Here is a 17,057-nt window from a genome sequence, read left to right as displayed (position 1 = left end):
CCTGAGGAGCTCAGTGACTCATGCCATGGGCTCCCAGGCAGCCTGAGAAAAGGCAGGCAAAAAGGTGATTTAATATCAGCTTAACCTTCCCCTTCTTCCCAAGGAGAGAGCTTCCTTTCACCCCCAGCATGATTTAAGTGTGTCTAAGTGACCATACGATTCAGGCCAAGCCCTTTCTCTTGCTTCCCTTCCTCTTGTCGCACACGCAGTGCCCACCTGGCATGTTCCTTCACAAGGTTTCAGAGAAATCCCAGCCACCAGATCTGTCAAAACCAGACTCACATCCCTCCCACACCCTGCACAAGCCATAGAGGATCACAGAACATGAGAAATACCAGGAGCCCTGCTCACCTCACTGCCTTCATACGCTTGTAGCAAACCGGCTGCTGGGGGCCACAGCCAGGGTTCATCCTCTTTCACCTTCTGCAGACTCCTGAAAGCAGAAGCCCTTTTGGGACGAGGGAAGACCCCACAACACCAGCATCACAGACACCTATCTATTCATAACACCAAGTTATTCTCCTCACAGTCCTAAAGAGTTTCATGGAAAAAGTGATACTGGATGATGCGTCACTGGAGTTTTATGAGCATACTGCCAGTTCAAGCTTCCTGCCACTTCTATTTAGCTGCACAGCAAAAGCTGGAGGGCTGAGAATTTAGGTCGGTGAATTACTTATTAGAAGTAGCAGTGAGGACTGAGAAGTGGAGGGAGCAGGACTACAGCTCAAAACCAAGACTCCGGTGATCCCAGGCTTGGCCTTCCACATTGGGTAACAGCAAAGAGACAATAGGAAGGAAAATAAATGGCAACACAGAGGTATAGAAAAATGGGAACCTGTTCTCAAGAACATATAGTCAGGCCTCCCTGACTGCTGCTGTCTCATGTGGTCTGTTTCCCCCCCCACCCCACTCTCTGCTGCAAAGTTTGCAGGGCAGTTTCCTTATTTCAGTATTCTGAAGGGAACTAAGTAACTCAAAAACAGGAAGATGGTGATCTAAAGCAAAAACTCCACAGCAGAGCAAGACATCAGGGAGTCAGTCCCTTGTCACCGCTTGGCAGCACCGCCAGATCAGGTGTTTTACACCACTGAGTAAACTTCTGCTAGGTGGTGTGTGTGTGGGGGGGGAGGATTATGTGCTTTGAATGAGGTGTGATGAACAGGATAGGTTAGAAACACAAGAAACAAGAGATCAGTTTGAATATATATATTTATTTATATAAAATAGGTCAAAATATGGGTCCTTACAAACACCTGCTATAGATACCAGTCATGCAAAATGAACATGTCTTTATTAAAACCTTATCCTATTATCTTACCCAATATAATACACTTTTCCCCCAATAAGTGCTTTTAACCAAGAATTTTCAATGGGTAGCCTAGCTCCTGCTGGCTAAAAGCAAGTGCCTCTGTAGACGTGAGCTCTCCTCTTTCACACCAGACCAATCTCTGCTCAGTTAAGCAAGATTTGGAGATTTGCTTTAAATGAGGCAGTTGAGTCTGCTGGCTGGCACCATGCACTTTCCTCTAGCAATTACACAGCTCTATTAATACTGGGCATAATCAGGGATGGAAATTTCATTTTTCCTAGGAACACTAGCAGTTGATCCAAGACTCTCTGACTAGTCCAATGGACATAGCTGAAGCAGTGAGGTCAAAATCTGAGGCCAAAATCCTGGGGGACAGTTAAACTGTATGAAACTCTTAAGCAGCTTTTTAGATTCAGTGGCTGCTGTGCGGATGATGAGCATCTGACTGTTGTTTTTGTGATTTTTCCTCTCCATCATTCTGGAGAAAAACTGTAGAAATATAGGTTTCTCCCAGAGAGAAAAGCAAGGTTTCAAAATCCAAATGAAGTTGAAAAGCTTGGGAGGAAAGGCAAGCAAATCCTGCTTCATCAGTCTGCCAGTCTCCAAAACCATGGTGGTATCCCATCTGTTCTTAATTGAAGTTTGAAGATCAAAAATGTCAAATTGGAGCAAACCTATTGCTCTAATTAAGTACTTGAACTTGTTCTTTAGAACTAAAACACAAAAGTAAGCACTTTCCTTTGGTGTGTTTACAAAATTAATAATATTGCTGAGCCACATTCTGATGCTTGTTACAATTTCACTGCAAACATTAATTTAACTGGACTCATGACTGAAGACTTGGTTTCACTCCCACTCTTAACCTTGTGCTCTAAAAGGTTTGCCTTGTTTCCACAGAACTTCTGCATCATATGGACGAAGTGAATGATGAATTGATAAGGAAGATTACAAACAGTAAAATTCAGCCTCCCCACAGGAATTTCAAAGTGGAAAAACCTCAGGAAGTTTTTGTGCCCCTCACCTTCGAATCCAGTGCTGAAGAAGTCAAAGCTTGGCTGGAGGCAAAGTCATTCAGCAAAGGGTAAGATCTGCATCGCTGCCATATGAAATGCTGGTCCTTCATTGAAAAAGAAGTTGGGTAGGCAGCTTGCAACATTTCAGCTGGATTTACTTACAGAGACTGTGTTGCAAACTAGATTTCAATCATATTAAACGTAGGCTATATAACTAGTACATTCAGCACAAATCAAATGCATTTTGTTCCTCTATACTATCAAATACACTGCCTTACGGTACAGCAAGATCTCACAAGTAGCTGCAAATAAAGGAAGGGCCTTGCTCATCCACACAACTGAGACACAGATGCTGTACAACATCCTCCACTGCTGCTCATCTGGCCTCACTTAGCCAGTTCAAAGTACTGAACTTAGAGGAAAAATAATTAACTCCCTAACTAACCCCACAACCTGAAAGGCTCTGAATTGCAAATTCCACATGACTGCCTACCTCTGGAGAAACTGTCCTAAAGTATGGCTGAGGAAGAGACAAATCCTCAACTAGGGCTAGCAAATTGCCCCAGCCACACAGACCAAAACGCTGCATGTGGACGAGGGTCCCGAGTTACAACTCACGCTCTGTGCAGTGTGCTATGAGAAGCTGGAGGATCACTCCCCAAATGCGATGTGACTGGCATGAAACCACTGCAGTACCCACGGGGCTGGACACACACTGGGTGCTGGGGTGACACTGGTGTCACCCGCTCCTCCCAGCCTGCTGTCAACCCCTCCAAGAGCTCGCATTACCCAACAGCTGCCACATCGCCAGGGCCTTGCATGTGAAAAGGTCCTGGTGCAGGGGCTGTACTTCATCTGCTCTCAGCCCTGTTATCTCTGAATCCTCACCTTTGGCAAGAGGCCATGTGTAACACAACTATCTCCTCGTTTTGTGTCTCCCCAGGACAGTGGAACACCTTGGCATCCTTACTGGAGCTCAGCTTTTCTCCCTGAACAGAGAGGAGCTGAAGAAAGTGTGTGGTGATGAAGGAAACAGAGTGTACAGTAAAATCACGGTGGAGAAAAACCAACTGGAGGTAAGTAGCTTTCTGGATAACTCCCACCCAAATGGATGCCTGTACCAGCAGTGTCAGATGGTGCTTTAAACATGCATTTTAAGACACACAATTAAAAATAATAATAATAAAAATGAACCCAACCCTAAAAATACTGAGAATTCTCTTAAGCAAAACGGCCTCAAATCTGTAAGGCGGATCACCCTGTCTCCACTAAAGACTGCCTTTTTACTGTTGCCTTTGATATTCATTCTACTCTTATGGAATTAGTTAAATATTATAATTTAACCACAGCTTGAAGTCGAAATTCAAACTTGCTGTTTTGTTTCCATTCTAGAAAAACAGAGGGGAGACAGAGCTCCAAGAAATTATGAAGCGTCGCCAGGAGAGGATTGATTCTGCTAATTAAAATCTATCTGCTTTTTTTCAGCTATTAGTCATAGTAGTGCAGAAAAAGGGAACAAAAGCAATGATCCCCAGTCCAGACAAGAGAGAGCAGTGCTCCACACTTAGCAGTGTAATTGCCATCAAAGTGACAATTCCTTGAACACTGTTGATAAGGATAGACATTAAGACCATGTCCCATTGGGAAAGGTGTTTTAATATTGCATGAAGTCTTTTTTTTATATATATCTATATATTTTATACTGAAATTGTATGTGCATGTGATCAGAGTGGATCAGAACTGACACGGGTCTGAATGTAGGACAATGGCTGGACCCCACAGAGCTTTTAACATATGGCTGCACATGCTTCTGGTCCCCTCGCCAGCACGGCTCGGGGATGGAGGACACGGCACGCTGCACAGAACAAGCCAGCCTGAATGTTTAGAGTCTGGGCTATGGAAATATGTCTTTTCCCTACCTTTTGTTTCCTTCTTGGTGGCAGATATCCCCTGCAGCCCAATAGTAAAGGCTCAGTGGCAGTTCAGTGCCCTTCCTGCCCCCCTCTACCCTCTGGAATTGCAACATACATTACATAAGTCTGGGCTGCTTCTTTAAATACACGTACCAGTTAGTGCTGCCTTTGAACAGTGGAAATAAGCTTTCATTGCGTAATAAAGAGCAGGATCTGAGTGACAACTGAAGTGATTTTAATCTGCAAATAGGTGAGCTCAGCCTGATCATCCCTGCTTACGCAGAGGCTGGGGCTCAGGGCAGCTGCGCAGCCCTTCACCTTGGCACAAAGCCTGTATCTGAAAGCTGCAGAATTGCCAAAGCCAGGCCTCAGATAAGAAGAAAAGCCCCCACCATTTGCTCCCCACCTAGCCACACCCAAAGCCATTTTCTGGATGTCCAACACTCTGCCTCACCTTCGCATTTTCATTGCAAAGAATAATCTGAGATGCTTCCTAAATAAGAAAACAAAACACAATTGGAATGGCTGTTTTAATATAAAATGAGTAGCCACAAGGAAAAAAAATGCAAAAAAGTTATCTGATTTAGTAGATGCTGCTGTTCTTCAATTCCTATTTTTCTTAATAATGTTATGTGCATATGTATATATCTTTCTAGTGAAATATCCCCTTACTCTTACAATCTATAAATAGGGATGAGGAAAAATATTCCTGTCCGAGATATAATCAAGTGATTGTGCATCAATATTTTACTCAAAGTTTTAAAAACTCAAGCAAGCATGTAATAGATTTCCTGTCCACAGCACATTTGGCACACTGTATTTAGGTCTACGTTTTACTTACAAACTTGGTAAGAATATACCAAAGCAAACACATCTACAGGAAGTGCTCACAGACCGGGAAGACTTCGCCTTTCTCTCATTCACGTTTATTTTGGCTGAATGGGGATTCAGGCCCAGACTCCACAAAGACTTACACACCTTACATGTGTGCTTTCCTTTATGTGCTGTGAAAGGTCCCCACCTCCTTCACAGAGAACCCCTCGAAAGGCTAGGCATGTACCTAAGTCTTTGTATAATTTGGGCCTGCGCTTGCACATTCAATGAAAAAAAGCTGTGCAGATGCAAAGCAGCAGTGGGGGAACAGGGGTCTAACTCTGAGCATACTGATGCATCTCTCAATTTTGGCTTAGTTCTTCCAACCACGTTTCCAATTGATGATATATTTTCCTTAATAGTTAAATAGCTAATTGTTAGCACCAGCAGAATTAGGGTGCAGGCAGGTAGCTTGAAGAGGAGGATCATCTTTTCAGTCACAATGCTGCTGGCTTGCCACAGTGGCTGGAATTTGCAAAGGGCACTCACCTGGTCAGGGAGGGATGATAAGGACAATTCTCCTGAGAAGCCCTGGCTCCGGATTTGGGTGGAGATGGGAAGCAGGTGTGAATACTGGCAAACTATTGGTGTTATAAGCACAGGAAGCTGAATCGTTTCTAAAATGAAAATAAAAACAAATGGTGAGCTTGGGAATATGATACCTTTCTTGTTTTTGTCTATGAGGTTAAACATAGAATCACATGGAATTATATTTACTTGGGATTTTAATAGAATTGTACACAACAGTTCCGTGAAACTAAGAGCCAGGGGAGCATTTTGTAAAATAAGAGTGTCAGTAAACCTTATAGCAGGTCACTTTAAAAATTTCCACATGACTGAGCTGTGCATCTGTTATATTTGTACTGCCTGCAGATAATGCTATAATGCACTGTACATTAATGTAATTGAACGAAGGATAAAATGATATAACCATGCACTATATAAGATTTATTAAAATAGTTAAGTTATACTTATAACTCCATCTCTGTCTCTTTCTTTTGGATATAAAAGAAAGCAACAGGACTGAAAACTGTTGTTAAGGGTTGGCTTTTATTAATGACTTGTTGCTGTGAGTCTGCTCAGATACACAGCAGAATATCTGAAACAGCACGTTTCCTTTCTTTTCTTGGGAACTGCCATTCAAAGAAAGGATGTTATGGCCTTGATAATCATTCACGTCTAAAAATAGTGCTAGGTAAAAATTCCACATATGATAACAATCAAACAGTGGGAAAGTTACCAGCTGAATCCAAAACATCCCCTTTCTTGGCATGCTGAGTAACAAAAATCTGTTACCTCTGGAACAAGCAACTGAGGCAGAATAACAGTACTCACACAAACAGGTAGTGTCCAAGACCACATTTTGCACTGACAAGATAAAAATGCCCAACTGTGGTCAATGACAGCTAATGGAGGGCCAGGAACAAAGAGAAGGAAAGGGATATACAGCAGAGACCTTCAAGGTTTGCAAGTCTTGGCAAGGACCCTGGAGACAATGAGAATATGTTTCCTACAGTCATAGAATTCAAAGCAGACTTAAAACTAACGCTTCTTTCCATTGTCCTCTCTCCGGGTTGCACAAAGCGTGTGAGGTTTCTAGAAAAGCATGTGCCTGTATATCAGAAAGGGAAATTACTGTCACAGCTTCCACAACTGAAACAATGCAAGACAAAATGAAGGGAACACCACGATCCAAATTGTCTCTGTCTGAAGGCCAAGTGGCAGCTTCTGCAACAACTGCAGCCAAGTCCCATTCCCTATTTCTGAAGCACAACTGTGCTAACAGGGCTTTTAAATGGCTGGCGCAGAGGATCACCTTCTCCAGAGCTTGAATGGAGCTGAGGCGCATGAAGAGCTGCAGGTGCCTGAGGAGAATCATAGAATCATTGAGGCTGGAGAAGTCCTTCAAGACCATCTGGTCCAACCATCACCCTACTACCAATGTCACCCACTAAACCATGGCCCTAAGCAACACGTCCAACCTCTCCTTAAACACCCCCAGGGACGGTGACACCACCACCTCCCTGGGCAACCTGTCCCAGTGCCTGACTGCTCTTTCTGAGCAGAAATGTCTCCTCTTTTCCAACCTGAACCTTCCCTGGCGCAACTTGAGGCCATTCCCTCTAGCCCTATCACTAGCCCTATCACCTTGTAGTGAGGGGCCCAAAGTTGAACACAGAGAACTTTGCGCCAGCGGGGGTTTAGGTTGGATATTAGGAAGAACTTCTTTTCTGAAAGGGCTGTGAGGCATTGGAATGGGCTGCCCAGGGAAGTGGTGGAGTCACCATCCCCGGTGCTCTTTAAAAGACGTGTAGACGTAGAGCTCAGTGACATGGTTTAGTCGAGGGCTGGTTAGCGTCAGGGCAGAGTTGGACTGGGGGCTCTTGGAGGTCTCTCCCAGCCCAGGTGATTTTGTGACACGGGGGACACACGGGGGACACAGGGCGCCCACAGGGCGCCTCACGCCCAGGGCAGCCGCATCCCCCGTCGCCAAGGTGACGAGCTCCCGCCCTCCCGAGCCGCGAAAGCAGCCAATCAGAAGCTTCCTCCCTCCCTTCGCCCCTCCTTCCCTCTTGCTGGCCGCCGCCCGTCTTGCCACCGCGCTTCTGATTGGCTCAGTGCTCCCCCCCTCGAGACGGGATTGGCGGAGGGCCGGGCGGGCGGCTCCACCTCTCCCCGGGAGCCGAGGCCGCGGGTGTCGGGCGCGAGCGGCGGGTGCGCGCGCAGGCCGGCTCCCCTCCGGGCACGCAGCTCCCTTAAAGGCCGGCGCCAGCCCCCCCCCGCCCCACGGACAATGTCGGTGTCCCCCGTGAAGCGGCAGAAGATGGAGTCGGCGCTGGACCAGCTCAAGCACCACACCACGGTGGTGGCCGACACCGGGGATTTCAACGGTGAGGGTGGAGGGGGAAAAAAAGCGGCGGGGCGGGCGGCGGTTCTTAAACACCCCCCCCCGTGGCGCAGAATGGACGCGCCTGGCCGAGGGGGCGAGCGGCGGAGGGGGAGCGAACCATCTCGGCGGGGTGGGGGGGGGGCTGGGAGCGCGCTGCCCCCCACCGGGTGCGCTGCCCCGCCGCCCCCAGGGTCGCGGGTTCGAGACCCCGGCTCCCGGGAGCCGCCGGGTGCAGCCCCTTGGCAATCCGCTGGGGCTTATTGTAATTAACAGGCGGTCTGCAGGGGCTCGCTGCTAATTAACAGGCGCGGGGAGCTCCTCCGATAGCCGCTGTGTGCGGTTGGGTGGTGGTGGTGTGTTTTTTTTTTGTTGGTTTGCTTCAGAAGGCGGAAGCAAAGCAGCCGTGAGGCAATAAAATAATGCAAGAGGGTTAGTTTTTGGCATTCGTTATCTGGCGAGGAGGCGCCCTCACACCGCAGCCCGGCCCAGCAGCTCCCTGAGGGTCTCACAGGGCCAAGTCCTGCCCTGCCGCCCCTCCTGAGGCAGCCGTCTGCCTCCAACCTGCCTCATCCTGCAGCGAAACGTTACAGGGAAATGTTATTTTCCTTCCTGACTGGCACCACGGACAACTGCAGCACCTGAAGGGTGCAGAGCACTCACACGCCTCTGTCCAGATGAAATGAAGGCAGTCAGGAACAGTAAGTGACAGCTTGAGCCTCATCAGGTTTACCTGCCCTGGAGTAGCAACAAGCCTGGGTAAAGACCAGCGTGTGGTGAAATGAGATGAACTTAAGGCATTGCCCTGGCTTCAGAAAAGCATCATGAAGAATCCTTGTGACAGCAGGGGGGAGTTGGTGGCAGTAAGCAGGCTGAGAGCTGCCTGCTGGAAAGTTTTAACTCCTTGAAATGCTTTTGCAGTTGATCTCTGACTGCCTGTTGTCACCTGTGGATCTTCCTTACTGTGCAAACAAGGCTTCGGGTGACATCTGGCTCCCTCCCTGTTCAGCTTAAACGCTGCTGCTAATTAAAGTGCAGCTGTTGCTAACATAATTGCAAGGATCTTAGATAAATGTGTCTGTATGGCACTGTGTAAGAAAAGAGGCTCGTTTGAACAGATCCCAAAGCAAGAGACCAACTGCCGACCTCACTTATATCTGCAGCAAGTGGTGGTTTGATTCAGTAGCAGCTGCAATAACTTTGCAGTTTTAAGCAAGCCACACCAGCCTATGTTTACTCTTGCACAGTTTTCCTTGTGCTCACAGTGGCACACCAGTCGCAAGTGCAAAACACTTGCAAAAGCTTGTACTGGGCAGCTGAAATACAGGCTGCTTCCCACAAGTCCACTTTTTCTGCAACATTTCCATCAGCCACACTACCCTCACATTGAACCGGCATCTGGAAAATACTGAATAACTGTATCATTACCAGTATCTCCTCAACATCCACTGGAATATCTACCTAGCCTTCTTGCCTGACATGCTTAATTGTCCTGTTTAGGATGGGTGACAGGTTTAATGAGATTACTTTATGCATCTTGCCAGAAACCCATAACATTCTTTTAACTGCTGCAATACTGTAGAAATGTAATAAGCTGTCAAAAATATACTTTTCTAAAATTGTGCATCCGCTTCAGAACATGGTTTTCTAAATGCACCACTTTATTCTGAGCAGCATCCCTGTGAATTAAAGTGTTTTTTGAAAGCTGTGTTTATATGGCATGAACTTGCTCCAGGATCACAATCGTTGCCCATGGGGATGTTATAAAAAAAAAAAAAAAAAAATATTTTTCTTCTATCTCTACAAAAACTGTCATATTCTATTAACTTGTGTTTTAATCCCCATGCAGAAATGCAGAGGAAAAGGAGCTGATAATATTTTGTTGTTCTGGACATTCAGCTGCATTAGCTCTGGTTGACTCTCTCGGGCTTGTAAGCAGCAGTCACCGAAGGGCCTGCAGAGGCACTGACCCATTTGCTGAGTCAGACCCAGCATGCTGGGCAGCTCAGCTCTGATTAGGGCCTGACAATGCACAGTCACAGCCTGCTTTGGTAAACAACTGCTGCCACCTGAAATAGGTGTAGTCCAGGGATTAGGATAAGCCAAACATACAAACGTCTTACATACAAAAGGCAGCCTGGCAGTATAAGGAACTTATAAGACCTGACAAAAAAAAAAAAAACAACCACCTGTAACTACTTGAAGTTTTAAAATGCTAAAAGACACTAACATTTTTTTGACAAATGAATTTTTCTTTTTCTCTTGCTCTAACAGTTGTAGACAAACAAAACCCCAAATGCCTAGCCCTAAAAGGGAAGAGATTTCTTTGTCTTTACTTTCCCAGTAAATTCAGCTATGATGGTGAATATGACATGAAGGTCTAGTATCACTTCTTTTCATCTGTCATTTCTACAAGTTTATTTCTTTTGGGTAATGCCTGAAGTAGTGAGTAAGCTTTGCTCTGTTGTATTGCTGCAGTGCTGTTAGCCTCATAGCAGTACTTCTGATGCAAGCCAACATTCAGGCAGTGATATTTGAACATCACCATACACTAGTCTGACCTGTCACGAGTACAACTACCCTACAACCATAAGTGTTTTCATCTTCACATATCTGAGCAAAATCCTTTTAATATTTTAAATGAGCTCTTTTTGTTTCCCTAGCAATTGATGAGTACAAGCCCCTAGATGCCACCACGAACCCATCTCTGATACTAGCTGCAGCTCAGATGCCAGCTTACCAGAAACTTGTGGATGATGCAGTTGCATACGGAAAAAAACTTGGAGGGTAAGAAAAATGTTGTTCACCTCCCCCGTGTAGGTCTATATTTAAGACACTTCATTTCTGCAAGTAGTGTTTAGTACTACTAGCAACATACTAGGGCTTTTCCCCCTGCGTGCTTGTAGGTTTATCTCCTGTACCAGAAAGCCTCAACCCTAAAGAAAAGCTGCTTGTTACAAGGTTCAGTTTATCTCCGTTCTCATATAGCCTTCTAGGACTGCTCCAGAAAACATTCCTGAGTTGACAGCATAATAGGAAATAGTGTCTGAAGGCTAATATTATTGGTGGTACACAGAGAGCAGAACAAACATGGAGCAGAGCAGAAGTGGTTATTTGAATGTTAAACAGACTGTGAAATTTGATCTTGAAATCAGTGGCAAGTACTGAACATGCTACCCTCCCCCATAAAAAATGATTTTGTTCTTCATGTTTTTTAGGTCAGAAGATGAGCAAATACAAAATGCTTGTGACAAACTTTTTGTATTATTTGGAGCTGAAATATTGAAGAGGATACCTGGCCGCGTGTCCACGGAAGTAGATGCAAGGTTTGCTCTCTTTCCTCTGGGTTACCCTGTATATTTGTGCCTACAAAAAGGGATGATGTGAGCTGAAGAAATACGATCTTGACTGGGCAGTTCACTGTTACAGGAGTACCAGGAGCTTGTGTTGTTAATATTTAGACAATGAATTGCAGTTCATTTGCTTGATCAGGACTTTGTTATAACTTGGTGACAAAACTTCCTAAGAACAAGTAATGTAGAGATCTGATCTTTGTTGTCCTCCTTCTGGTTGTTAGTCAAGGGAAACCCCATGCTTCTAACATACCTAGAACTTTGCTCATTCTCTTCTGTGTGATAGTCCTCAATTTTCCAAGAGATCTGCTATAGCAGTTTATTTAGTGACTTGTTTAGGATTTGTCTATGTGCTCCTTGTGAAGTCACTTCTAAGGCTCAGCTTCTATATTCATTATGGAAAAACTTGAGGAAAATATAACTTTCTCAGAGAAAGTTATGTTGAGCTCCGGATTCTCCAAATTAAACAGTAGCAGTGCTGTGTCACTGCTACTTGACAGTCAAGGAAGTATCTCTGAGAAGAAAAACCTGCTACTAGTACATAAATTCTGTTAATGTAGTACAGTGGTTCTGAATGTTGTTTCTTTTGGAGAGTTTTTTTTTAATAAAACTTAAGAAGTCCTACTCTTGTTCCAAAGGTTGTCCTTTGATAAGGAAGGAATGATTCAGAGGGCCCGGCGTCTTATCGACCTTTATAAGGAAGCAGGAATTGGTAAAGATCGGATTCTCATAAAGCTCTCTTCAACATGGGAAGGAATCCAGGCTGGCAAGTAAGTACTTCTGTTCCTGGTATGCTGATTCATAGTATGCTTCTGGCTGTTTGGACACTTAAACACGTTCTACACATAAAACAAAGTATTGTTTTGAAAGCACTGCACCAGGAAACTTGTTGCCAGGGATACAGCTAGCAAGTGTGGTGCTATACTGAAGCTTTCTGCTGAATTAGGAAAAGTTTGTTCATACAAGGGCTGGGCCATTTGTAAACAGTTTCCTGAAATGTTGTGTTAAGTCATCTGCATTTGGTTTAGGGAACACTATTGAATAGATCACGGGTAGTGCAAAACATTTGTTTTGCTACCTTTACACTTTAAAGCTTAATTAGAGATATGGTACAGTTTATAAAGTCAATAAATCAATAGTTTAACCTACTAACATTGCTAGAATCTAAGTTTATTAGGTGAGGAAAATGCCATTTAAGCCTGCCTATGTCTGCAGGGTTCTGGAAGCAGAGTATGGGATTCACTGCAACATGACCTTGCTGTTCTCCTTTGCCCAGGCAGTTGCCTGTGCTGAAGCTGGGGTTACTCTGATTTCCCCATTTGTAGGACGCATCCTGGATTGGTATGTTGCAAATGGAGATAAGAAAGCCTATGAACCTTCAGAGGATCCAGGTAAGCTTCCCCCCCCCAAAAAGCTCTTCCTTTGAACTGCAGTTTACTTCTAAAAATCCCCTTGTGAAACAAATGGTTTTCAAGGTGTTCTAAATAATCATTTGTGCCTCAAATGAATTATTCTGAAAACTACTAATTTTTCTTCTTTAGGAGTGAAGAGTGTCACTAAGATCTATAACTACTACAAAAAGTTTGGCTACAAAACTATTGTGATGGGTGCTTCATTTCGAAATACGGGAGAAATAAAAGCGCTTACAGGCTGTGACTATCTGACTATTTCACCCAAGCTTTTGGCAGAGCTCAGCAAAGAGCATGTCAAGCTAACTCCCACGCTCAGCGTTAAAGATGGTAAGTCTACTTCTACATAATATAGGCTTGCTTTGACTCCCTGTCTTCTTGAGCATTAAGAGCATGCGTTTCCCCTCAGCTCTACGCTGCCAGTTTCCACTCTGTTTTAAGACTGAAAGTTGACCCTTCCCCAAAGGGGTCACATTACTGTACTACCACCACTGCTTATACATAGTTCCTTAGGGTCTTGGGTCTGAGTATGCTAACTGGAATTAAGATGGGTTTTGAGCACCTTCCCCTGAAAGGACAGGGAGAGAAGAAGGAACTTCATATATTTGGGATGATTTTTTACTGATTGTTAACAGAGATGCCAAACAGGGTTTAATCATTACGCTGATACTGTATCAGATAATTGTTAGCTCTAGGCATGCTGAAAGATTTTTTTTCCTACAGAAACTTTAGAAATGAAGTAATATGCAAGAATAATTTTTCTACTGATATTAGGCCACAGTAGTTCTGCGTGTATGTTCCCATTGCTTTTGCTTCTCCATTGCCTTACTTAATTTCTTCTCAACCCAGATGATGAGATTTGCAGAGTTGTTGTCATGGGTTGCTGCTTACAGGGTGCTAGCTAGCTTGTAGGCACGTTATCAATTGAGCTTTTGTTAGGTGCTTGCCAAATAATCAAAGCCTTAATTGTTCAGCATATTTGCTTAGAATATCTTGCTGTGGTAGGACCATTGCATAATTCTTGATAATAGGCCTGAAAGTACTGTACCATTCAGAAGCAGATACAAGATAACAGCATACCTATGAACATTGTGTTTTAAGGGAGACTGATTTCTGTATAACACTTTTTCAGAACACAGTGTAGGAACACTGTCAGTTTTTCAGCCCAAAGTGTGCTCATGCAGCAAGTCTCATTGAAAGTAGTACTTGAAACTTTTCAGCAGTTGTCAATGGACAGAACTTTGAGATACCTGTGGTTTTTGATAGCAATCTGATAATACAATTTTGTTTCTTTTTGAATTTCCCTTGTGCAGCTCAGGCATGTGATCTTGAGAAGATCCACCTGGATGAGAAAGCATTCCGCTGGCACCATAATGAAGACCAAATGGCTGTGGAAAAACTCTCTGATGGGATCAGGAAATTTGCTGCAGATGCAATAAAGTTGGAGACAATGTTAAAGGTAGGTGCTATGTCATGCTGCCTCTTTCCACCTCTCATGTTCCTTCAAGTACTGCAGCTAACCCTCAATTGCTTGTGGTATGACAGAAGATTAGGAATGTGTCAGCAAGCCTGATCAAGTTTTGTACAGGTAGTACATGTTATGTAGGACAGGCAGTTAGCAGACTGGACACCTCCATGGAATGAACTTTTTATTTTTGAGATGCAGTGAAGTTTATATTCATGCCAGGTGTATATAGACACACCTCTTTTTTAGGCCTACGGCAGTGTTTAGAGTAGCAGCTAATCAAAATAACACTACTTGCTAAATTAAAAGTCTAATTCTAGACTGGTATCACTGACAGTTAACATCAATAATCTTCAGAGAGTGAGTTAGAAATAGTACATGCTTGTGTTCCTTGTAGGAGGCACCAAGCACAGATATGAGTATAGCTAGGACATGTAAAAGTTTTGTCAGTGTAGGACAAGTCTTTTAGATGGGATTAACTGAGTTTTGTGCTTTGGGGGGTAAGAATACACTAATTATGTCATCTAGGCATTTGTTGACTGACAACTACTTAACAGTGACTTAACTTGCATTACTAAAGCACAGCACAGTTCCCAAACTGCCACTTATTTGTTCACTTCTCTCTTTCTAGGAGCGAATGTTCAGTGCTGAAAATGGAAAGTAGAAAAGTCAGAATTCTCCTGACTTGTCAAGGCTGAATGAGTGGATCACCAGAGGTTAAATGGATGTACAAATGTCTTACCTGTAAAAGTCTTATGCTGTGTATGCATAGATTTCTGTATTATGCTTTTTTATCAATTTGCAAAGGGACAAATAACTTCAATTTTTTTGTGACACTTTTGTCAATACATGCCAATTAACACATACTTTCCTTGTAATGTGTTCACTGCTGCAGAGGAATCAGGTGATTCAGCTGACATGATAGTTCAATTTCTACTAAAATATTCATAATGCTGTTTGTATTAAATTCCTAATTGCAAATTTATACTTAACATGTTAAGAAAGCAGTTTTCTTTCATGATGTCTTACAGTGACTTAGACAGATTTCCACAAATCCCCATTTTCCACTCTCTATGGTACATGCCCAAAAGTACTCTTATCTAACACATATACAATAGAACAATGGCTCCAGTCATTTGTCTTCTCTCTGCAACTAAGGTGGCAGCAGCAATTTACTGATTGGCAAAAATGGTGAAGCATTTTTAAAGTTTTTTTTTTTTTTTGTCAGGGGAACAGAAAAACAGCATCATAAGCAATTTTTAGGGATTTTGTCAAACACTTGCCTAAGAGCCCAGGGCAAGGTAAGAGCATAAGTGCAATTGATTGAAGCTGAAAATGGCACTGCTATTACAACACCAGCATAAGCTACAACTTCTGTGATATTACTGAAGGTTACCCTTTTCAAAACTAGATAGCTAAGTCTCCGAAGCAGTTAATAAATAACTTTAACTGTTTAATCTGAACTGACAAAATGACCATGTGGATATAACTCAGGATTGTTTGTTACAGCTTTGTTTCAGTCAAGTGTTACAGATTTGTAGATCATCTTTAGAGCAAGTTACTGTATTTCTTTATGACAGTTAGGGAACTGCTGCCAACCTTATCACCCAAATGACTTAAAAAAAGCCACAAACCACTAAAAACACACCCTCTGTATTACTCCCTGTTCCTTTTTGTCTTTGAGCTTCCTTCTTTGTATAAGAAGGAGAGCTGTATGTCAGTCTCCCTTTGAGGAATGGCCTAATCCTAAATGCTGCACTTCCCAATTACAGGGCTTTCTGTTAAGTAGGGATGCATCTGTTTACATTTAATGGCATATTTTGTGAAGACTAATTAAATATCTTATCGATTCATATAGGTCCAGTTCCACCAAGCATAGACAAGAGGTTCCTGTCTGTATGTAGACACATTTAACTATTTTCTTATCAAGTGGCGTGAACTTAGCCTTTTTTAAAAAAACACTAAGGCTATTATAGTTATACACAAGCAATATCCTGCTTGAATAACACACGAAAAACAAGCCAAGGGAGCAAGGGGTCAGTAAGATCAGTCTGACACTTCAGCAGTCTTGTCAGAACATTGCCATAACAAACTGGAAGCTGTTGTTTCAACTAAACTGACAGATAATTGTACGCTCACAAACCAGATGTAGAATTGTGCCAGACATATGTCTACATATGTAGACATAGTCTACATAGTGCTGCATGTGCCCTGCACAGGACTAGGAGAAGTGCCAGGCTATCAAGGGGAGATGAAACTGCCTCACAGGATGGTTCCAGCCCCCTTTGCTCTTAACAGCAGCAGGCAACTGTGAGAAGCAGGCCGTGGTAGAAAGCAAGCTGTGCAGAGGGAGGTGGCCTTTCTCCTTTCAAAGGTCAAGCTAGCATTAAAGGCTTTATACCCTGCCCACACCCCCCTACGCTGTGCCATGCAGCCATCCAACCTACTGCTGCAAGTCATAAAGTGCCAGTACAATGATTTAGAGCCCTGTAATCTTTAAAAACAGAGTGGTTGAATCCTGAAACTGAACTTAAAGGACTGCAGAGATGCCACTGCCCAAGGCTGTAGGCTGTTTGGATCTCACTTTCTCAATCTGTCTGATTTCTGTCCCAGAGCATGAGGAGAGATCCCCAGCTTTTTAGCAGATCACAACTTCCAGAACAAGCAAATTTATTTCCAGCCATAAACAGACTTAATACATAGAAGTATGTTATACATAATATACATAAAAGTCAGTTATGACTTCCTCACAGTGGATGAAGCTTTCATCCAGTCACAAATTCCCTGGAATAGTTTGAATAAAGTTGCACACCACTGTTGAAAGATTGACAACTG

General features: G+C 43.5%; 2 protein-coding genes across 2 annotated transcripts in view; both read left to right on the top strand.

Annotated features, from left to right (window-relative positions):
* Nucleotides 1–6,085, top strand: part of EPS8L2 (EPS8 signaling adaptor L2) — a 61,693-nt gene extending 55,608 nt beyond the window's left edge. Inside the window, exons 19-21 of the mRNA XM_084522688.1 lie at nt 2,207–2,390; nt 3,266–3,398; nt 3,715–6,085. Of these exons, the coding sequence (XP_084378814.1) occupies nt 2,207–2,390; nt 3,266–3,398; nt 3,715–3,786 (389 nt within the window). The 3' untranslated portion in view covers nt 3,787–6,085. The remainder of the gene's footprint in view (nt 1–2,206; nt 2,391–3,265; nt 3,399–3,714) is intronic.
* Nucleotides 6,086–7,781: 1,696 nt separating this feature from the next.
* On the top strand, nt 7,782–15,088 carry TALDO1 (transaldolase 1). Its single transcript, XM_084522687.1, has 8 exons — nt 7,782–7,999; nt 10,659–10,782; nt 11,214–11,321; nt 11,987–12,118; nt 12,564–12,739; nt 12,890–13,087; nt 14,071–14,216; nt 14,854–15,088. Exons 1-8 carry the CDS (start codon nt 7,903–7,905, stop codon nt 14,884–14,886), a joined length of 1,014 nt encoding a protein of 337 aa, XP_084378813.1. The 5' UTR covers nt 7,782–7,902; the 3' UTR covers nt 14,887–15,088.
* Nucleotides 15,089–17,057: the final 1,969 nt, after the last annotated feature.

This window comes from Aythya ferina (genome assembly GCF_964211825.1).
Source record: "Aythya ferina genome assembly, chromosome: 5".
Classification (NCBI taxonomy): domain Eukaryota; kingdom Metazoa; phylum Chordata; class Aves; order Anseriformes; family Anatidae; genus Aythya; species Aythya ferina.
This window is presented reverse-complemented; position numbering and strand designations above follow the sequence as displayed.

Excerpts from the sequence above, each read along its gene's own strand:
- TALDO1 (XM_084522687.1), top strand. The coding sequence starts at position 7,903 with ATGTCGGTGTCCCCCGTGAAGCGGCAGAAGATGGAGTCGGCGCTGGAC. Across the intron at positions 10,783-11,213 it reads TACGGAAAAAAACTTGGAGG|GTCAGAAGATGAGCAAATAC; the intron begins GTAAGAAAAATG and ends CATGTTTTTTAG. Across the intron at positions 12,119-12,563 it reads GAAGGAATCCAGGCTGGCAA|GGTTCTGGAAGCAGAGTATG; the intron begins GTAAGTACTTCT and ends CTATGTCTGCAG.